Genomic DNA, 23,008 nt, shown 5'->3' on the forward strand with positions numbered 1-23,008 from the left:
ATCTCCAAAACACGGCTGCTTGGCTTTCACAGCAGATATTTTGAAACGTCACAGTTTTGAAAGGAGCGGGTGTGAATAATAAGATTAATGACGGCTGCTCCAGTTTCAGGGTTGACACAGAGGTCATGTCATCAGATTTTTTCAGGGGATTAAAGGGAGGTTTGGAAACCTGGGAGTAGTTACATATATCTAATGTCAACAGTAGGACAAGTGTTAATCTGCATCCTGTGGTTTTCAATCATCACGTTTAGATTTAGTTTCTGACGCTGCGACAGATTCATGAGGATGTGATGCTTGTAGAATTAGCATCTTTTAAGTCTCCACCTTAAAAAAATGTATTAAAGGAACAATTAACCCCAAGAAATGAGACATTTTTTACTTTCTACTCTCAGTCACTACTTGGAGGAAAGTCAGGTAAACTCTCGTAGTCCACAAAATGTTTCTGGAGCTTCACAACAAAACAGCATTGCAGCATTTTCCTAAACAACTGAAGCAGCTGGAGACAAAACAACCAAAGAAATTCAGAAATCTGTGGCTGTCTGTACAGGTGCAGAACTTGCCTTAGAAACATCATGTTTTTAAGTTTCTTCAGTATCACAGTGATCCAGTGATCGTTGTCTGTACGTCCACAGGTTCACTGCTAACAGGAAGTGCTAACAACTAATTCGGCAAAGTTTGAATGGAGTTTTAAAACGAGTCTCCAGCTGCTTCAGTTGTGTGGGAGAAAGCAGGAACGCTGTTTTGCTGTGAAGCTCCAGAAATGTTTTTCAGGGAGGAGAAAATGGCTGAATTTCCCATTTGGGACATATTGTTCCTTTAATGTCCCCATTTCTGTGTATTGCCTATTTTACTTTCACTCTTTATTACCTTGTGTTTATTGTGGTGTATTATATATATTGTCTGCATCTTGTAGTTTTATTTTGAAAGGCAACAAACAAGTAATAAGTGCAGTACAGTGCTGAGGGTGAAGCTTCATCAGTGTGTTTTCCGATGAAGAATGAATCCTTGTTTACAGTTTTATGATGGATCAGGGAGTTTTATGTGTTTATGACTTGATGACCGATGGAAAGTAGGCCAGCAGGGCCGCGTCCCATTCCGAAATCAGCTCTACTTCCGTGCGTCCTTCACGAGCAACAGTTTGATTGATCATTGCTCCATAAAAACATTAATACAACAAATAAATATGTGAATTAAAAGTTATTTCAGGATGTGAGAGTTGACTGTACTCGGGGTGAGGAGGGGAGCAGGACACATCTGAGGAGGCGTCTGTTTCAAAATGGGTGACGGGAGCCAGCGGAGCGTGATGCAGGTGAGCAGCTGCAGGTGTGTGTGTGTGGTCAGGCTCAGAGGGGGCGGGGCTTGTGAAGTACCTGCTGCAGGTAGCTTCGTGCTGCAGCTCAGTCGCTGTTGGTTTAGTTCCTGCTGCAGACTGGAGGTGTATCTGTCCTCTGCAGGTGAGTTTAATGTCTCAGTGCAGCAGCTGATCAGGATACAGCCTCACCTGGACCACCGGAAGTGTTTTAAGTTTTCCTCCCAGCGGTTCTGGAGTTCAGCTTCGTCACGTTTCCTGAAATGAGCTCATCCAGCAGCAGGTGAGTCAGTCATCCCTCAGACGTTAATCAACGCACGTTTACCTGTTGTTCCGCTCCTGCAGTCTCATGTGTGTGTGAGTCTGTTTGAGACTCCAGCTGTTTTATCCGCGTGAGAACAAGTTTCAGGTGTCACGTGAGGCGAAACTCTCGCGCTGTTGTTGTTGTTTCGCGTTCAGGAAACATCCAGCAGACTAATGTGAGACTGTGAGGGCGGTAATTGAGCCTGTGTGCGGCTCAGGAACCGGTTTCTTCTTCCTGGACTGGACTGCTGTGTGTGTGTGTGTGTGTGTGTGTGTGTGTGTGTGTGTGTGTGTGTGTGTGTGTGTGTGTGTGTGTGTGTGTGTGTGTGTGTGTGTGTGTGTGTGTGTGTGTGTGTGTGTGTGTGTGTGTGCGTGCGTGCGTGCGTGCGTGTGTTTGTGTGTCATTCCCTGACACTGGGCTGTCAGGAGTGTATCCAGTGCCCTGTTTGCCCTCGGGACAGGAGTTTACAAAGGTGTGTGTGTGGTGTGTGCCTGGGTCCCTCTGTTGCCATGGTGACAGTGACAGGTATCTGGCCTGGTGCTGGTCTGGTGCAGATAGTGGAGGAGTCAGTTCACTTTATTTGTCCCCTGTTATTATAAGTATATGTATGTTGTTGTTCAGAGTAGATAAGTGATTGATTGGTAGATATGACGATCAATATTCCTCAGCTGTGACGCTCGTGTCAAATAATCCAACAAGATTAAAAACACGTGCTGAAGCTGCATCGGGAAGAAGTTCAGGCTCATGTTCTTTCATTGATTTGTGGAGTGATTCTGTTTGTATGAGACCTTTTTTTTTAAATTTTTGATCCTCAAAATCAACCGAGGTCGCCGCCATCCATCATATCTGTCGTGCTCACCTGTGTCCACCTGGAGGACGATTATTCCTGCAGGACAACGATAACAGGAGCGATTTAAAACCACGACTAGAGACCGGCGTTGTCCACTTCTGTGGTAGTTCCTAGAGTTGTGCTGATTCTGATACCGGTATCGGAAATGCCGCCGATACTGCTGAGAATGCAGGCATCGGTATCGGCGCGTACGTGGGTCTAAGCACACACACACACACACACACACACACACACACACACACACACACACACACACACAGTCAGACAGTGTTTGGCAGTGAACTGTGTCGATGCTGCTGTGAGTTGAACCATCAGCTGATGCTGCTGCAGGAATGTGTCTGTGGTGAAACGGCGTCTCCACCCACCAACACTCAGCACTCAGACCTGTTCTGATCCGCTGCCACGCCGAACTGAAGGAACAATTAACCGTGACGCCGTGTTGCTGTCGCTCTCGCTCTCGGGTCCAGTTCTCAGACGAACACCTGGTTCTGACAGATCTTCACTGATCAACATGAACATGTTGATGTGTTCAGGGCTCCGTCTTACACCGGCGCTGCAAACCTTTCAGTTTATTTCATCAGTTGACTAATCTGTGAGGGTGATGCACTTCATATTTAGTTTACTTAGTTATTTACATCGTTAGTGAAGGTTGATGTGTTCACGAGCAGAAAGAGCTGCAGCTAACGATTGTTCTCGCTTTCGATATTTTCACAATTAATAGATTTAATTGTTGAGTCCATATAATAGTGAAACGTGCTCCTCACAGTTTCCCAGAGCCCAAAGTGACGTCTTCAGATGTCTTCTTTTGTCCAAGCAACAGTCCAAAACACCAAAGACTCTTCATTTACTGTCATAAACAACAGAAAAAACGTTTAGGAAGCTGGAACCAGACGATGTTTGAGAGTTGGGGCTTGAAAAATGACTGAAAAGATCAAAAATAGTCGCCAATTAAATTTCTTTCGATCGACTCGTTGTTGCAGCTCTGCAGCGCTGGAGACGGAGGCTGTTTAGGTTTGTGATGTGATTTTGAACAATGTCTTTGTTGTTTTCCACGATGCAGGATCAATACAACACAATATGAGATTAAAGCATCCATAAGACTATAAACAGGGCAGAGATTTTGGAAACGAGCTAAAAGAAATCACAGATCTCAACGTTATGATGCGTTACTCTGGTTCTGGTTATTGATGACGACTTAATGTGTCGACTATTAAAAGCTCAGGATGGGATTTTCTGTTTCAATTAGGGCTCGACCGATACGGCTTTTCCAGGTCCGATGCTGATTATGAGAAATAAACAAGAAAGTTGCTGAATATCTCCCCGACAGTCGGTCCACTTCTAGTTTTAAAACACGTGGAGTCCTTTAAAGCCACTTGTGCTCCCGGGTGTTGTAGTGAAATACACGACGGGTGCTCTGAGGCGGTATGGTGTCTTCAAAGACAGAAAGACAAAAAAACAAACCAAACACAGACGCTGTCGAACACTGATTTTGGGCGTCGGTTACCATGGCAACGGTTGAAGCTTCAAAGCAATCGTGTCAGCGCCTCATAATTTAGTCCAATTTAAAGTTTCTTGGATCAGTTTTGAGTTTGTTTCGGGGCCTTTCTTCCACACAGATCTTTTCTATGTCGCAGAAAACCAAAAGTATTGCAATATTGTTTTTCTGATATTATGCAGCCCCCCATCAACAAATGGTATTTTCAATTATAAATCAAATCCTCATCATCATTTCCTACATGGTCTGCAGCCTCCTCTTCTTCAGACTTGTGCTCTCTGAACTTATAAGAAACTGACCGACATGTTGCAGGAACCCGTGTGAGTGTTTGAGTACTTCAGCTTCGTGGCTCGTCTCACAGGGTGACCGCTGTGTTACGCTCACAGGTCACGTCCTGTATGGACTCCAGGTGGAGGGTTACAGTGTCACTGAGCTCAGGTGAACCGACCTGCAGCTGAACACTGTAACTGTGTCAGGTGTCACATGGCTGTGGCACAGTTTCACTACAGCGACCTGAGCTGTGTCACCTGAGAGGAGGAATTATACCAGGAGACCTGTTTGACCTCGTTCACACCTGAAACTACAATAATGAAAGCTGAGAGTGTGTCAGAATGAAGCTGTTATTGTCCTGTGGAAAACAGGTGTGGGAGGAGGAGGAGGAGGAAGAGGAGGAAGAAAAGAGAAAGTAAGGAGTTGAGTTGGAAGCAGAGCAGGTTGTGACTTGATAACAGCGTTGTTAAAGTCCATTTATGTGTTTTATCAGTGTTGCTGAGGCTGCTGGGCTTCGTTATGACTCAGACTACCTTCATGATGTCCCCAGGCTCCGCCCCGGTCCACGCTGACTCTTCGCCAGCTAACATCTGCAGGCTAATGTCACCTCCGACGGCCATAACAACACATAATGTTATTACACCATTAAACGGCCTGCTTCCTTCAGCTTTATAGCTGCTGTTACCTGCAGCACGTCGGCCCTCTGCGCAGGAAATACTCTGTTAGCTTCCACTGAAGGGCCAGAGAGGGCCGAGCGGGGCCAGTGTGGTTTCCTTTGCAAGGTTTGCTGTTATGTTTGGACTGTTTTCAAGAGTCTGTGTGGGTGTGATGCTTCAGGAACAGGTGAGAAGATGATGGAGAAAGTCTGAGTATCAGAAGTTATCAGACACCTGCCTGTTGCTGCATATATTTACAAAAAAATCTGTGAAGTTGATGAGGTCACACTTTCATCTTCCATCTCCACCATAACCAGACGACCGGCACAGATACCCTGTTCAGACTCGTTGCAGGAGTCTTCTGCACGAGGACACCTGCTGTGCCGACACAGTGACCTCATTACAGCCCGGTGAGGCCGACTGGGCTGTGTTTTATTACCGTCAGCCTGAACATGGCAACACTGAGGCTGCTCTGCTCTGCTAAACAGTTAACCTGCTTCACCTGCATGTTTAATAGAGTCCAGTCTCTGTTGAACTCCTCCAGCTTCCAACCGCTGCAACAATTAATTGATTAGTCTGTTGGTAGTTTGTAGGGTTGCAGCGGTGTGACAGTTTTAACGTATACTGTGGTGTGAAAAAAGGCAGTTATCATACAGTGTGTATTTGCTTATCCACAGGATTGAACTCCTAAAGAATAATCGTTTTTAAAGCGTTAAACCTTCTGTTTTCATCCCTTCAAGGAGAACTGTAACTGAGAAAATGGTGACAAGCAATCGACTCTTTGAAAAATTACGAGTTTCAACTATTAATCAACTATTATGATATTTGATTTATTGGTTTGAGTCAAAATTCTCTGTCAGCTTGTTAGATGTGAATATTTTCTGGTCTCTTTCCTCTGTGACAGTAAACTGGAGATCTTTGGTTTGTGAACAAAACAAGACATTTAAGGACGAAACACTGATCATTTTCTCACATTTTATAAACCAAACCACTAATAGAGAAGATAATCAAGAGATTAAACGACAGTGTAGTTGCAGCCGCTGCTTCTCGAGGGTCGGGCAACCACATCCTCAGTGAAGCACTGCCATGGCCGATGAGTTATAAACGGGACGTGAAGACGTAACAAACTTGTATTTTCTCTCGCCTGTGGAAACTCTGAGGGGACAGGAGATCCACTTACTTCTGGCAGGGAGGAGGTTTGTAAATCACGATGATACGATGGTCCAGGGCTCAGTGGTCGATGGATGACGACGCAGTTCTTGTCTCAACTGGTTTTAGTCGTATTAGGAGATGGACCTGATTCTGAAGTGGGGCCTAACAAGACAGAAGGACGGGTTCTGATCAGTCTGTTGGTCTTACTTTCAGGTCTGGTCTGGTTTCATTGTAAAGCCCAGAAACGGCAGCAGCAGCAGGGTTCTGGTTTCTGTTGCAAAGCCGACCAGAACTTCACTCTGGCTCTGTTGCTGTTTTGGTCTAAATGAATTCTGAGTTGTGTTTTTGTGCCTCCGGGCAGATTTTCCTCCTGGGCCGTTTGTTTCACATAAAAGAGAAACTGATTAAAGATATAATTCTCCTCTGTGGACATTATTTTTTTCTTTTCAGTGAGTTTACCAACATCTTCGTCTTTATTCGTCCCTGGGCGTGAATTCACCCCCCGTCTGTAATCTCACACAGGAAACAACGTCTGTGCAGAAGTCATTTAAACACACAGGAGGATAACAGGTGAGCCGGCGTCAGCTGGGCTGTTTTAATAGAAATATAAAGTGTATGTACGACGTATAACAGTTACTGTACGGTTGTATTTTCCTGTTCAGTGAGGGGACAGGTGTCAGAATATTTCCTTTCTTGACATTTTGTGAGTTGAGTTTGTTTGTCAGACTAAGTAGTGAACCGGCTGCTTTTACGTCTCCGAGCTGAAACTACGGGTCTATCAGACCGTCACCTCCTGAGGTACACGGTGGTACTGGGAGACAGGCCGGGCCGGGCAGCACTGACGTTCCTTCACACGCTGGTGTTTTAGGTTTTTGATTGTTTTAAACTGCCCGTTAATCACTACAAAGAAATCTCCTGAGCCATTTTTGACAAACCCCGTCACGGCGCGCTGCTGCAGAGGACGTGGCAGTGGAAACAATATTTGTCGGTGTCTCATGTGGTTAAAGACATGAACATCGCTTCAGTTCAGAGCCTGAGTCTTTATATCAGAGTCACCACCCTCTCCTCCGCTCTCGTCTGTGATCCTCTCCTCTTATCCCAAACTCAGACACTTCCCCTTTCAGTCCGTATCACTCGCTGCTCTCCGCCGCCTTGTGACGCCACTTCCAGCTTAGTTAGTTTAACATTCAAATCTTCCGGAGAAACGTCGGCGTATTTGGGTCATGAGATTAAGATCTGCTCAGTGAAAAGGCTCCTCTGACACCTTCAGAAATTTCAAAGTCTCCCCTCAGCCTGAAACTAAATTTGACATAATCACGGAGCTGGAGTTATAACGTCACATCTGTCTGCTTTGGTTTTATAAATCACAAGTGAGAAATGTTAGGCTGCTGTTTCTGTGTATTTAAGAAGAATAAATGGATGTTTTAAACGGTGCAGTTGGTATTTTTTACGGTCACAGCACCTCAGAGAGTCGTCGCAGTGAAACAGCGTCGTCCTGCACCGAGATCCTCCCCAGGGCCCGTATCATTATCTGGATTTATACAGTGATGAAGTTTATTCCCAGCAGTCTGTGTGCTCCGTCAAAGGTATTTCTGAAGATCAACACATCATTGGCTCATTAGCTCTTAAGAACGGATCATAATTACTGTCAACAAATGAGACGATTAGTCTCTCGTGGCCTCGACGCTGTTTACACTGAGATCTGAAGGGAAGTCTGAGAGAAATCAATGTGCGTGGCTCCTTTTTAAAACCGTGTTGAAGAGAACAGAGAGGTGAGATAATCAGACTGAGGTGTGACTTTAAGGGCTGCAGCTGATGATTGTGACCAAGATGACGTCCTCAAACGTCTTGTTTTACCCACAACCCAAAGACTTTCAGTTTCCTGTCACAGCGGAGGAAAGACGCAAGAAAATATTCACATTTAACAAACTGACATCAGAGAATTTTGGCTTAAATTGTACAAGAATACTCGAAATATGAAATAGTCGTCACGTCCATAACGAGGTCGTTTCTACAGGAGTGTCAGGGTCAGAGGGTGAGGAACAAATGAGAGGAGTGTGTTTCTTTTTCTTTCTGCAAAAAAGTCAAAATGTCGAGAATAAAGTCGACATTTTGAGACGACGTCATACGACTGCCTCAACAAAATTTGGTTGACAACTATTAAATAAACCGCCAAATATTTTGGCAATCGATTAATTAGTTTGAGTATCCTTTTATTATCATTTAAGTCAAAATTCTCTGACGTCAGCTTGTTAAATGTGAATATTTTCTTGTTTCTTTCCTCTGTGACAGTAAACTGAAGATCTTTGGGTTGTGGACAAAACAAGACGTTTGAGGACGTCATCTTGAGAAAATGGTCCACAGATAATTTGACAATGGATCTGTAAAGTCATGAAACTATCATACTTTCAACGTGCTCTCTCTCTGAACCATACGCAGCAGCAGGACGTGGGAACTAGATGACGGGAGTTCAGGGTTGACTGGCCAGTTTTCAGGACTACATGTGACTCTGCTAACATTAAAGAATAAGTGTCCTGACACGCTCTCTTGTCTTCGGTTACTTCGAGCCCTCAGAGGAGGAAACATCTCACATTTCACTGAAACAGCAATCTACTGTTTCACACACAGAAGGAAACTTGTTTGAGTGAACGGAGGCTTTTAATACTGTTAATGTGAAACGGTCTCTTTCATCCACATCCAGACTGCGTTAACTTCCTTCCTCCTTTTACACTCGATTAACATCTCTGACACAGAACGAGGACGAATCGATGCCGCTCGTCCGGCGATGTGGCTGTGGATATAATCTGTCTGAGAGCTGTGGAGGAGAGAGACTGTCGGTCTTTTCACGGGGACGTGTTGACAACGAGAGAAATATAGACTATCACTGACGGCTATGAGACGTACTGTATTGTGTCTCTCTTCCCCCCTGAGGCTCCACGGCTCCATTTTCTTTCTGTCGGTTATTTTTTGGGAGGATTTGTAAACTATCCCCCTCCAGATATTCTCACCGTCTCCTTTTCCATTTCCTCCTCGTCCCCCAACGTCTCTACGAAATGAGATAGTTGAGATCAGGTGTCTTTTATCTCCTCCTCCTCCTCCTCCTCCTCCTCCTCCTTTTCTTCTTCTTCTTCTTCTTCTTCTTCTTCTTCTTCTTCTTCTTCTCCTCCGTTTCTGTCTGTCTGTCTCTGAAGAGGACAGAAAGGCTGTTTGTTCCCCTCCAGCCCCCCTTTGTCCAGATGAGACAATAAACTCATGTTGGGGGCCGAGAGGAGGAGATGTGGAGATGTTACTTCTCTGAGGATCCTCCTGGTAAAACTGTGTCATATCCCCCAAAACATGTTGGTGACGGAGCAGTTGGAGTATTTATGGCTGGTTGACCTCAGATTCTGCAGGTGGAGGCGTCCTAAAGGTAACAGAGTCGTACTGTACGACACAGTCTGTCAGAGAGGAGGAGGAGGAGGGTGGAGGAGAGTTTCTGACAGTGGAGGAGACAGAGGACACACACACACACACACACACACACATACACACACACACACAGGTGTCACCAGGCGGCTGTGTTCGGGGCTTTTTAAAACACGATGTGTGTCGGAGTGAGAGTCGTCACAAGGTTAGAAAGAAGAGGAAAGTCCAGTGAAGTGAGGACTCGCTCAGCTGCTGGAGGACGGTTCAGATCAGGGCTGAGACTGAGCAGGATTACATTCACTGTCATTACAGCCTGTAGGCTGGTCCACACTGCCAGCGTTTATTACAGTGTTTCTGAGGTGTTTTTAACGATTTTCACCCTGTTCTGATTCCGATAACAGTGTCAAAATACTGGTGAGTATGTGAGTCTACGCACCGACCCGATACCACGTCATTTAGAAACAGGACCCTCTAAAACACAGGAGGTTGAGCTGTGCTCCCCCTGACAACTGCTCTGTTTTTAGAGCGGCAAAGAAGAAGTTTGATTTCCAGTGTGTAACGTTAAGCAGAGCTAACGGAGCTAGCTGAGAATTAGCAGGGTCCCGATTTTCTAAATGCAACATGTCAGCTATGTGGCAATATTTTCTTCTGGATAACCCCACCATGAAGACGGCGACAGTACGGTATGCAAGGCTGTAGTCTGGAGGGGTCGCACGAGTCAGCGACCTTTATAAAGAAGATGCATCTCGCGAAAGAGCACGACAGACCGGCACTCAGCCCAGGTATCAGAACATCTCTGCCTGCAATGACAGTCGACTATATTACGTGCACTGAGGAGAAGCCCTGCTGGAAACTGTCAAGACCTGTGGCCAAGACGAGGTCCAGAGTTGTAGGTTTCGGGGGTGTAATAGCAGAGATAGACTTGAATATTCATTATTATGTTCTCATTAGTGTAGAATCACCTGGAACTAATAATCAATGTGTTTTGAGCCAGTTATATCTGCAGAGGGAGCTGGTCCTCTTCCACAGTCCTCCATGTTGCACTGCCGTATTTCTACAGTGGCCCAGAACAGACAAACCAACACTGGCTCCAGAGACGACCTCAGACTTTTGTTGCGCCCACCGTAGTTTCTGCTACAGGCTTGGAAGGGGAGGGATGGTCAGTGGGTTTCAATCTACACCCTCACCACTCGATCCTCGGCCTCTCACAGCGGACCTTTAACTGGCAGACAGAAACTTGAGCTGCCGCCTCAAACTTTGACCCAAACTGGAAAAAAGAAAAGCTCAGCTAGTTCTTCAAGTCCTGGAGAGAAAATCATAAATGCTTGTCGATAAACAACCCTCAGCATTTTACTGTTGTTTGCTTCCTCATGCACTTCAGATGCCAAACCAACACAGGCAGCTGTTGAATCACACACACCTCCTGCTGTCTATGTGTTGTTAACGCTCTGTGATGATGGATCAGAACCTCCAGTTTGACTGTGAACTTCATGGTTTGACTGTGAGCGTGAAGAGCAACGCTAGTGTGCAGAAGTTATAAATCAAAAGAAACAGACAAACAACTTTATGGTGTTTTCAGGAGGAGCGAGTGTCCCAGAGAAAAGACGCCAAGCAGATAAAGTTGGCTGGTGAAAGAGGAGCATTTAGCAGCTAGCTCGATACTGGAGGTTGGTTGAGACTAAACCAGAGCAAAAAAACAAAGTGAGTTTTGTACTTAAACGGCTCAGATGTGATGGTTGTTGCTCTGTGGATGCTGGATGTGTAGATCAGCACCTGTTTGCTGACACGTATCAGCGTCATCAGTTCATGTGCGATGTTTTACAGCTTGTTGTGTTTTACGTAATCCTCCTTTTAATGCTGCTTTATTTCTTCGGCGGCTTATGAGATGAGTTTCCTCTTTTTTATCTGCATGTCCCAAACTGAGAGCGTCTGAGAGGATGAGACGATTCACACTTGGTCGACAGAAGCGGTTCGAACGTGGTCACACGGCGGCCTGTGTGTGTTCTCAGCTGAGGAGCAGAGGGGATGATTAACTTTGTCTCGGGACGCAGACGTTATTTTAATCAGTCTCGGCTCTAATAGTCTTAACTTCCTCTCACCTTCATCACCTCCTCAGCTGAATATCACTTTCCCTCTAAAGCTGCCGCGCTCTAATAGGAGCCATTCATCTCTTTTTCCTTCAGCGAGTGATGCATTTCACTGCTTCGTTCCAGCATTTTCCAAACTGCACTCGCTGACCTGCAGTGCTTCTCTCGACACACACACACACACACACACACACACACACACACACACGCACACAGTATTGCTGGATGCCAGTTTGAGTGGAGCTTTCTGAACGTGAAGGTCACAAACTAATTAAAATGTCACCTCGTTGGCCAGGTGAACATGCCGTAACGAAACAGGTTAAAAACCAGCCTCCTGCTGCAGCATGAGGTGGAACTGCATCTTTATTTCATCAGTGAATACGAGCGGTCAGATGAAAACATGCTCTCTTTTTTTATTTAGAAAATCCTTTAAAAATCAGACTGCAACAGTAAAAGTCAAACCTCATGTAGTTTTGTGTCAAAGCGCTCAGTGAACTATCGTCTCATCAGCACCAGAACAAACACCAACATGGAGCCAACTGGGCTCAGAAAAGGTCGTGAAAAAGACGAACATCACAATAAATCTGCTCATATTGACAACTGCAGTTCTGGTTCTGGTTCAGTTCTGTGAGCTGCTGATATACAATCTGGACTGAACGCAGTTAGTACGGTTAGACGGCCTGTTTGCCGACTACGGCCCTGGGTGCTGCCGGTCAAACCCAGCAAGAAAACCACCTCAGTACCTGTCGTCAAACTGGCCTACGTCTACTTGCTATTGGCTACTTTAAACGCCAACCAATAACCACGACGAGTCCCTCCCTGGCTGTCTGTTTTTACTGCAAATACATCTACACAGCAAATAACACTCCACCAGTCGCTTCATGAGATCTTTAATGTCAGTAGGCTATAATTTTATGTATGCAAACTCCGGGTCGTGATCCGTCTGTGCATCGATGGAGAATCTGTCACGTCTGCATCGAGATTCATCTCCATCAGTCGTCCTCAGAGTAAACTCATCATATATTCAGTTCTTCCTCTGCCGTCTTCACATCGTCTGTGTGTGAATATCATCACCTCCACCGCTGAACATCCTCCAGTTTATATGCAGACCTGACGGCATAAATCCACCTCTGACCACCATCCTAATAAAGCTGCGTATAAACCCGGCTCTGCCCCTCGTCCTCTCTCATTTAACTGCCAGTTTCAGGTTTCTGTCTCAGGACAATGATATTATTTAAATCTTCTTTAAGTCTAAGCCGAGTCCTCCGAGTCTAACTTCACTTTCTCCTCCTCTCACCTCAATCTGCTCCTCAGCTCCGTATCACCATCAGGTCGAACAAAAGCCATTTTCTTAATCTTAATAACATGAACTCACTTCCTTCCCTTTTCCTGCTGCGGTGCATTGTACAGCAGAGGAGCTGATATCCTCATCATCTCAGCAGGGGTGAGTCTTAATAGTGAAGATGAGCTGCCTCCTCTCGTTCCCTTCACGCTGCTCGTCTGGCTGCTTCCTGCAGGCAGAGCAGCAACATGCATTACAGAGACATAAAACATTATGTAATCCGGAGAAATCTGCTGGTATCGAACACAAACATCTGCCAACAGGGTGAAAACAGTGACTCGATGAGATTTCTGGAAAGCAGCATTAGAACCAGGCCACTGTTTGACCTTTTTAAAAGTAGTAAAAGCTTTTTGACTTTCGATGTAAGAACCGGAAACTTCAGACATTCGAGATAAAGCTTCCTGAAACTAGATTGTCTTTTAATTCATTCAATTAAAGTGGAGCTACAGAGGAGGATCTGATAAGCTCAGGCCCTCCTGCAGTCAGGAGCTGTCAGTGTAGATACCTCGAAACAAGTTTAATAATCGAATGCAAATTAAGCTTGACAAGAATTTTATCTTCAGTAATAAAGTCTGAGTGAAGCAGCGTTCGGGAGCATGACACTTTTTTTTGAGTTCATTATATTGTGCTTCCTGTTGAAACAGGATGTTGAGGCAGTGGATGATGACTGAAGACACAAAAGGGACCGACGGGTAAATACGACTCACTCGACTTTCACTGGCTCACATCTCAGAAGAGTCATATTTCCTGCGACTGCTGGAGGGCTTTGTTGCTTGAACATAGTTTGATGTCATTTGGAGGCAGCAGAGGCTGATTTTTCTTGTGAGGACGGTCTCTTGGGAAAAACAACCTCTGAGAGCAACTTTAACTTGCATTGAGTATCGATTTAGCTCCAGGAAATCGTCCCCAAAGCGTGGTGAGAACAGTGAAACATGCAGAGCCAGTGACCAGCTGGGTTTGGTTATATTCTCGTGGAGGAAAGAGTTAATGTCAACCAAATATTCAGCCCTCTTTGCTCTGAAATTGAGCAGCAGCCTCTTCATGTTGGTGCCTTTAAAGCTCCACAGCAGATCTCTCTCCAGATGTGACCTGATGATCACAGTGGAGACGTACAGATGTTGATGTGAGGAACTGGAGCTTAAATAAGATGACGGACAGAAGAAATGTTGCCAGATCCTGAGAGGAAGAGAAGAAGAGCGAGTGACGTTACAGTGTTGAGACTCGGCCGGCTGTCTGTCCCATCACACGTTTGTCGGAGGCATCAAAGTCACAGAGGTCACACACACACACACACACACACACACACACGCAGAAAGCTTTCGGGGAATCATATTGGATGACGGAGCGTCGATCATTACAACCAATCACACTTCGCTGCCAACTCCTTTGTCCAATACGATCGCAGGGATTTTTTTGTGTGTGTGTTTGTGTCTGTCTCAGCTGGTGATGATGTGTGTGACATCATCAGTGATGTCAGGTATCAGACTCATTGTCTGTTTGAGTGAAGTGTTTGGTTAAAGGCTTACTGAGGGACAGACAGTGTGTGTGTGTGTGTGTGTGTGTGTGTGTGTGTGTGTGTGTTGCCTCTTTCATAAAAACAACAAAACAAGTGACAGAGTTTCACCGTCGCTGTGAAAAGGACGTGCTGAAATGTGTGAGAAGATTATGAAGTGTAGTTATAATTCTGAAGTGTGTGTGTGTGTGTGTGTGTGTGTGTGTGTGTGTGTGTGTGTGTGTGTGTGTGTGTGTGTGTGTGTGTGTGTGTGTGTGTGTGTGTGTGTGTGTGTGTGTGTGTGTGTGTGTGTGTGTGTGTCGCTGTAACAGGAAGCTTTTTAGCATTTGTGAACGTCCTTTGAGACAGAAAACTCTAATATTTGACTGTTTGAATAGTTTTATAGTAATCCTGCTTTAATCCAGCTGATGCAAATTCAAGTGTGTGTGTGTGTGTGTGTGTGTGTGTGTGTGTGTGTGTCTGTGTGTGTGTGTGTGTGTGTGTGTGTGTGTGTGTGTGTGCGTTCATCCCTGTCTCGTATTCAAATTTTTGCCTACTCAGGGAAACCTACCAGACACGAACCTGTCGTTGGCTTCAGGCTCTGGACGTTCTTGCTGAGGGTTGGATGTTCAGATTGATACCAGTCTTGTATCTGTTTGTCAAATATGAAGCTGCTGCTGGTTAGCCTAGTTTAGCATAAAGACTGGAGACTGGAATCAGTTTTTTTGATGTCCGAAATAATGTGTGATTGACACAAGCTTAAGAGATGTTCATTAAATTCATTAATGTCCACAGTTTAATTATAAAGCTCTTCATGTGTTAAAAACGGTTAGCGGTTGCTAACAAGTGTCTAACTGAGACTACAGAGGTTGTCGGGGACATTAAACGTCCTCACAGCGAACACGGAGACTCGTCTCCTCACTAGTCCGTCTTTAGAGGCCCACTTTAGTTACACACTGTTCTCACTCTGACTTTACAACTCGTACATTGATCAGTTTATAGAAACCTGGATAGTAATTGTGCAGTAAGACGCTCAGTGGTGGAGACGTTTAAGTCATGTGACCGTGATGTCGTCTGTTTGTAGCCTAGCATTAGCTTTTTACTTATCTTAATGAACAAAACCTGTAAGAATCATAAACCTGAGATTATTTTCTGCAATAATCCAAAATCCAGTTGAATAATCCCACAGAGGCTTTTTGTGGAAGGAATCAGGGCGATGCTAACTTCAGGTCAGCCTACAAAATTATGTAAAGTGTAGAAGGTTAACTCATCCAACAGTAGAGAGGACGTGACCTCAGTGCTGATCAGGACTGAGACTGCTGACGTGTTTCATATTATAATGGAGAGCAGGCGGAAAGAGTCAACAACAGATCTGGAATACATGAAAAATGAGGTCTTTAATAGTCATTAACTTTAAGTGTGTGTGTGTGTGTGTGTGTGTGTGTGTGTGTGTGTGTGTGTGTGTGTGTGTGTGTGTGTGTGTGTGTGTGTGTGTGTGTGTGTGTGTGTGTGTGTGTGTGTGTGTGTGTGTGCCTGGCAGCAGTACAGTGAGCTGCAGGCAGCTGGTGACTCATCAACACACACAACGATGCTCTCTCTCTCTTTCCATTCACACTTTCAGCTCATTGGGGGAAACAATTTTGTGTGTGTGTGTGTGTGTGTGTGTGTGTGTGTGTGTGTGTGTGTGTGTGTGTGTGTGTGTGTGTGTGTGTGTGTGTGTGTGTGTGTGTGTGTGTCCACATGTTCAACAGATGTTCATATTAATGTTTGTTCTCTTGAGACTGAGGTGGTAAACGTCTTCATCTGGTCTGAAACTGAACCTGTCTGTCCCTTTGTTTACCCCTGTCTGTCACCAAAGTGTGTGTGTGTGTGTGTGTGTGTGTGTGTGTGTGTGTGTGTGTGTGTGTGTGTGTGTTACTTCATGATGCGGAGTGACACCTTTGTGTGTCTGCTGTTGATGCCTAATACCTGTCTGTCTTAAGACTCAGTTATCAGCTGGATGTTGAACCATTTCTTCTAAAATCTACATTAATAACAATTAAATGTTTTTAATAACACACCCTGTCACAAACGTTCAGTGCAGCCTGGATGTTGTTGACTCACAGCTGATGAGGTGTGATATTCTTGCACCATCCAGAGATGATGAGGTGGTCGGGGCGGATCCACTTCGCCCCTCCATCGTGCACGTTCACCCTGAGGTGTAGTGTGTCCTGACTCTTGTTGGGACAGCGGGGTAGGGAGGGAGCGTTTCAGATGTCGGCCTGATGTTTGTCTGTTTTAAGTGTGTTTATGTTAATGTTTCCAGCTCTGTTGTGCTGTAGAACCAGAGTCCTCATGAGGTGTTTTATTCTGAAACTTGACTCGGTGCACGATGCCGTTCCACTGTCTGACTTCCTGTCTAGACTCGGAGAGCCGCTCCTGGGACGCTGCTGAAACGTGCTGTGGTGCAGCCGGTAGAAACAGGAGCATCGTCTTGAATGGCTGCGATCAGCCACGGCAACGGTAACGAGGCCATGACGGGCCCGGTGCAAACTGGGGGTTTGGACTACATGACCCTCCAGACCTCCCTGTCGTTTCTGTCATATGTTCCTTTTCTTTACAACAAGCATAAAACAATCGCGACTAGTCTGTTGACGTCTTGGCAGCTAACTACCTCGCTCGCTAGCATGACATTGTTATTGCTGATTTGTGAATGACAGTCCCTCGTTTTGATGTATTTCAGTGTTGCAGTCACTGCTTTGGCGGCATATGAGGCCTGAAATGTAACTGAAGTGCAGCAGTGAAGTTGCTGCACTTGGTAACCGCTCCTCTGATATCAGACTGCAGAGGAGGAGCACAGGTTGCTAATGTTAGTCCATAAAGCACCGTTAGTGTCCAGGTAATGAAGCAGCGCTCTTTCTTATTTGATGACACATTTTCCTCATTCTCAAACTGACGTCAGGGTCACACGAATATTTTAGGTTTTTTGCAGCTGCTGATGAGACAAAGTAAGAAAACTTTTGCATTTTCATCGGAAAAATTTAAAATAAAAGTGATCGTCCTGATGGTGAAACATACTGGGATTGACCTGAGAAAGACTGAAGAGTCTCTCTCCAACACACACACACACACACACACACACACACACACACACACACACACACACACACACACTGATGCAGGCAGACAGTGATCAGGATCTATGTGGCCTCTCAGTGGTGCAGGGCTGAAACCTTGGCCTCATAACTCTGCTATTACACACACACACGCACGCACGCACACACACACACACACACACACACACACACACACACACACACACACACACACACACACACACACACACACACACATATATACAGTCCCCAGGTGAGAGTTTGGAGGATGAGGCCTTGGCCTGATCAGCCTCCTGTGGGGCGAGAGGAAGCAGTTGATTTATGAGTCTGAGGCTGGAAGATCTCTGGTGGAGACACACACACACACACACACACACACACACACACACACACACACACACACACACACACACACACACACACACACACACACACACTTGTGGTTGCTCTGGATGACTGACTGCATCGAAGCGCTTTTTAACTGAGAAAGGAAGAAAGATGAAGAGAGTGAGTGACATCAGTGTTTGGATGAATCCAGATGAAAGCTAAAGGGTCGAGGTGTCAGAGGCATCGGACAGAGAGAGATCACGTCTGAGAGGCTGCACTGAACTAATAAACTATAAGCACATGAAAAAGCTTCTTAGATCAATATTCATAGCTGAACACAGCGTCTGTCTCATTTTATAAGACTAAACGCAGAGAAGAAGTGAAGTTCAGTGTTCATTAAAGTCAGACTGGAGCTTCACTGAGCTGTGAAATCACTGCAGGAAACGGCCGCTGCTGCACTTGTGATGAGACTTCAGGTGAGACATCAGTCACAAACTGGCGTCTCTCTGCTCAGCGTTTCCTCGGTGTTCAGTCGTCTCTGCAGCTCTGCAGCTGCTCCACTGAATACACTGTGCTTAAGTATATTTAGTAGTAATGCAGGTGTTGTGGTCATGAGCTCTGGGTAGTGACTGAAAGAGAGAGAGCACAAGCAGCCAGGATGTTTCCTCTGTTAGGATGCTCGGCTCAGACGGAGTAAAGCTGCTGCTCCTGTGTGGGTGAAAGGAGCCAGTTGAGGTGGTTCAGGATCGGATCATGATCCTGCTGGATGCCTTCTGGCACGTCCAACTGGTAGGAGACCCTGGAGTGTAGACCCGGAACACACTTGACAGATTATATATCTTATCTGGCCTGGGAACACCTAGGGATCCTCCAGGAGGAGCTTGAAAACCAGTTTACGTAATAAATACTCAATAACTGGGCAGTTTGTACAGTTTATCAGGGAACAGCATCTCTACAAGGGTCTCAGGAGGCAGAGCTGTCACCCAGTAACCAGGGGTCGGTGGTTAGATCCCCGGCCTCTACATGTCGTAGTGTCCTCGGGCAAGATGTTGAACCCCAGTGCTCTCGGTGGCTCTTCCATCGTTGTGTGAATGGATGAATGCTGACTTGTGTTTCTTCGAAAGCCATTCAGAGTTGGTCTTGTTTGATCTTGCAAAAAATGTGCTAACTATATGAAGTTAGCAGTAACATTATACTGTAGCTGGAAACGTAGCGGTGCTGTTTGTCGATGAATAAAACCTAAGCCAAGTTCCTGAGTCTTGCTTTTCACCTGAATATTAAAGTGTAGCAGTCCCTTAGTTAGCGACAGCTACAACCCAGGCTCACTTAAGGTCTACTGACCTGTTTAAAGTTGACTAGCTTAAGTGATTAGCCGCTCCTGCAACCCCCTCGCCCCCAAAGGAGTTGACAACACTTCACGTGTGAACACATCTTAAGCCACACTGTCCATTCATTCTCCCAGTCAGACTAAGAATGACTGCGTCTTTGGATTCATCCTCTTTGTTTTTCCAAAAGCTTCATTTTTGGGTGGAAAAAGGATGTTTTTAACGTCAGAGGCTGGACGTTCGTCTGTGTGATCAGCTGCTGCGTCTATAAATCAGAAGACAATTACACTCAGACTACGAGTGCGAAGCAAATGAAAGGTGCAGATCCTTCACATACATGTAAATCAGACCTCAGTGTTGTTATTGCTCTCTCTCCGGTTGTGAAAACAGTGTGTGTGTGTGTGTGTGTGTGTGTGTGTGTGAGGCTACAAGTGTGTGTGCTGGTGATTATAATGAATCACTGCTCCGCTGTGTGTCTGTGCGTCTCTTTGCTCAGAGGATTTAGGGTTTGTTTGCTTTCCTTCACTTCTCCGCTCCAGCAGCAAAGACTCAAACACGTTTAATTCAGCTCGTTAAAACGTTGACGTCCTTGTTCGTCCTCGAGGGGCTACAGTAAATGAAGATCTCTCCTAATCTGCTCCTTTTTTTTATCCTGGAAAAAAAACCACACCTGCCAGTTTGTGTGTTCATGTAATGTCAATGTGCGAGACCAGACTTCATCAACATTTCTTGCACATCTAATAAACCACAACTAGACTCCTACAGAAGTATTCTGTGTTGTTGTCGTCTGTATTTTTTCCCTCTTTGTTTCCTTATTGTGTATTTTATTGAGAACTTTATGTGCACAGAATGACAAAGTCTACCCTGACTGTGATCTGTGCTCAACACGTCTTAAAACAATGGTGAGTTTGAATGCTAAACTTGCAGCTTACAGTCGAGATGTGTCACAATATTTCTTCTGAAAACAAAAATGTAGGCATGTTAATGAGACATGCAGGCTTTTATCAGAGAGCAGAGCTGCTGTCAGCGTCCAACAACTGCAGAGAAAACAAAATGTCTGCAGAGCAACAGATTTTCCTGCCCGATGTAATAACTTGTTATAGCCGACTGTAAAAAATGGTCAGATGCTCCCGTACAACCAGCCAGGTCTATTAAAACTGATCAAAAACAAGCGCATCCAAACGTTCTGTGTAGTTAAATTTGTTTGTGTGTTTTTGTCGACTGAAAATATCAAATATTGTCACGTCATCAGATGAATATGAAGAATAAAGTCAGAAAATTAAAGTAAATGTCAGTTTAGGATTAATTATCCACAACTCTTTGAAATGTGGACACATCGAGTCGTCCTTCCTCAGCTTCTCAGATCCAACGTGTGCGGCCTTGTTTCTCAACAGGTGAAGGTCACGTGATGTCAGGATGCCTGCATTCCCACCGGACCGTCCTCCCTCCGTCGCCTCCGCTGAAGGAAGTGATGTCATGCCTGGACAGGAAGTGAGAGACATGGAGCCGTCTCTGGATCCGTGCGAGTCTCTCTTTCTTCTCTCCGAGTCTCTGAATGAGGAGGAAACGCAGCAGGTGGACGACAGCTGGAGCCAAGATGAAGACCTGCAGGGATGTGGACAGTGAGTGTCCTCCATGAGGACGTCAGACTGGACAGTCCTGGTGTCTAACATCAGGGTTTGGAAGTCTAACGGACTGTGTGTCTTTCTCTGTCTTCGCAGATTGGAGAGGAGGTGGGTCCTCTGGCACGAGTTTATGAAAGAACACGCCCACCTGGACTCCTGGCTGCGATTGGCTGAGCAGGCTGTCAGTCCCTCTAACCCCGCCCACGTTACCTATGTCACCGCCAAGGACGAACTGAGGAAGTTTGAGGTGAGAAGTGATGAAACGCACGACTCATTAAATCTCCTCTGTCTTGAAAGTCATTGTCAGAATGAAAGTTTTTGTGTCTGAAGTCCATGTAGTCGTCTTGTGAGGCCCCGAGGGAGAGAAACGCCGAGTTAGAGCAACATTAGGCTAAAAGTTCAGGTGGGTTAAAGACATAATCCAGGGGGAGAGTGTGAGTATCACTCAGCAGCCGGACGTAAAGCTGATGCAGGCGGTGTTTGTGTCTAAATCCAGTCGTCTTACAACCTTAAATCCCAAAGTTTGAGTGTGCAGCAGAGCAGAGCGTCCGTCCACCGGCTGAAAAGCTTCTCCTGGTTTTGTCCAAATTAAATTCTGCTGGGAAATCTGATCCAATCTTCTCTTGCAGCTCCAGCAAACAGGAAGAAACACACAAACAGTTTTTTATGTTGTAGACACTTGTTGTTGTTGCTGCAGTGGAGGAGCAGGCAGGTGAATCAGCTGTAACTCATCAGAAGCTGCTGCACAGATTTAAATCCACCTGTTTTTTTCAGCGTAGATGAGTTTTAAATGTCAGTCTGTGGTTTGAGTCACACAGGAGTAAATATCTGGACTCAAACGAGGAAGAAGCAGCAGGAAGACGTTTGTGAAATGCTGCAGATAGTTTTAACTTTTTAAATCATGTAAAAAAGTAATGACGGAAGGGAAAAAAATGATGTTTGACCTCAACACACGGGATTTATGGGTAATGAAGTCCTGTATCTTTTGTTGTTCGTCGCCTCACACATGCATTGTGTGTTCGTGTGTGTTCAGAGGCTGCGGTGCGAGGCCGGATCTCGCCTGGTCCAGTTGGACAGTCTGACCCGGAGGAACCGAACGCTGACTCGACTGTTCCAGGGCGCCATGAAGGCTCGGCTGCTGGCGTCGGCGAGGGAGTGCGGGCAGCGATGGGACGACGTGAACGCCAAACTGGAATCCATCACCGGACGACTGACGGTCAGAGTCACGCTTAATAATGATATTAAAAGTAATATTAATTCTTTTAGTAATCATCTTTATTTTATGGCATAGAAGAAGAAGAAGAAGAATTACGTGGATGAGTTTTCTTGCTTGCTCATTTTTATCTCCATCTTTCTTCTCAGCTCTTTGTCTCAGAGTGGGAGGGGTTTGAGGCAGAGAGGGAGGAGCTCGCTCTCTGGTTGGCTGACCTCGACGTCCGTCTGACTGAGGTGGATCACCTGACGGGAAACACCTGCGAGAAGCTGAGACGACTCCAGGTGTGTGTCGTATATAACTAAATACACGTCGTACCGTCTCTTTACCTCCTGTATATTTATGTCTTTGTCTTCATATGTGTGTGTGTGTGTTGTAGTCCTTCCAGCAGTGTGTGTGCGTGAACTCGGGCCGTGTGAACACGCTGCTGCAGCGCGGCGAGGCGCTGATCCAGCGCAGCCAGCCGACCGATGCTCAGCGCGTGGAGAGCCGCCTGCTGGAGCTGCTGCGGCACTGCAGCCTCGTCTACAACAACATCGCACGGACACACACCCGGCTGCTGAGCATGAGACTGGTACACACACACACACACACACACACACACACACACACACACACTGTAACAGCTGAATTTAATGGCACTGAATACACACAAGTCAATATATATGAGAGGCACTGAGGACAACTTTAAATGCTACGACTGTAAAGATTCACTGTTCTCCAGGTCACAGGACGTCTACAAGCAGGAAGGAAAAGGTATTTTGGATTTACTGAGGTTGTTATAGTTACAGTTTTTTGCACTTTCACAAAGGAAGGGAACTTGTAAGAGTCAGATTTTTAACATAAAGGTCAAAATCAAAGCAGCAGAGACTGAAATATCTCAACTTTTAGCTCCTGTTGCAGGTCGAGCTTCATGAAACCGAATCCTACAATTACATTACGCAGCCGTCATCTTCTGAACTCCATGTGTCCAATGTACAGAGTCAAAAACACTCTGGGGGGTCTCTCACCACACCCACACATTCTCAACTGTTCAAGATTTGGAGGTAGATCGACTACAT

General features: G+C 45.6%; 1 protein-coding gene across 7 annotated transcripts in view; it reads left to right on the top strand.

The window, feature by feature from the left end:
- Positions 1-1,412: 1,412 nt before the first annotated feature.
- LOC311256094 (nesprin-2) overlaps positions 1,413-23,008 on the top strand; it is a 33,517-nt gene continuing 11,921 nt past the window's right edge. For all 7 annotated transcript variants that reach the window (XR_014622441.1, XM_084350893.1, XM_084350894.1 and 4 more), the window contains exons 1-6: positions 1,413-1,592; positions 20,504-20,731; positions 20,831-20,981; positions 21,768-21,950; positions 22,097-22,231; positions 22,327-22,521. Coding sequence is in view for 6 of the 7 variants with exons in the window: in XM_084350893.1 (XP_084207019.1) it covers positions 20,526-20,731; positions 20,831-20,981; positions 21,768-21,950; positions 22,097-22,231; positions 22,327-22,521 (870 nt within the window). In the remaining variant the exon portion in view is untranslated. The remainder of the gene's footprint in view (positions 1,593-20,503; positions 20,732-20,830; positions 20,982-21,767; positions 21,951-22,096; positions 22,232-22,326; positions 22,522-23,008) is intronic.

The sequence above is a fragment of the Pagrus pagrus genome (assembly GCF_965226575.1).
Source record: "Pagrus pagrus genome assembly, chromosome: 4".
Lineage (NCBI taxonomy): Eukaryota > Metazoa > Chordata > Actinopteri > Spariformes > Sparidae > Pagrus > Pagrus pagrus.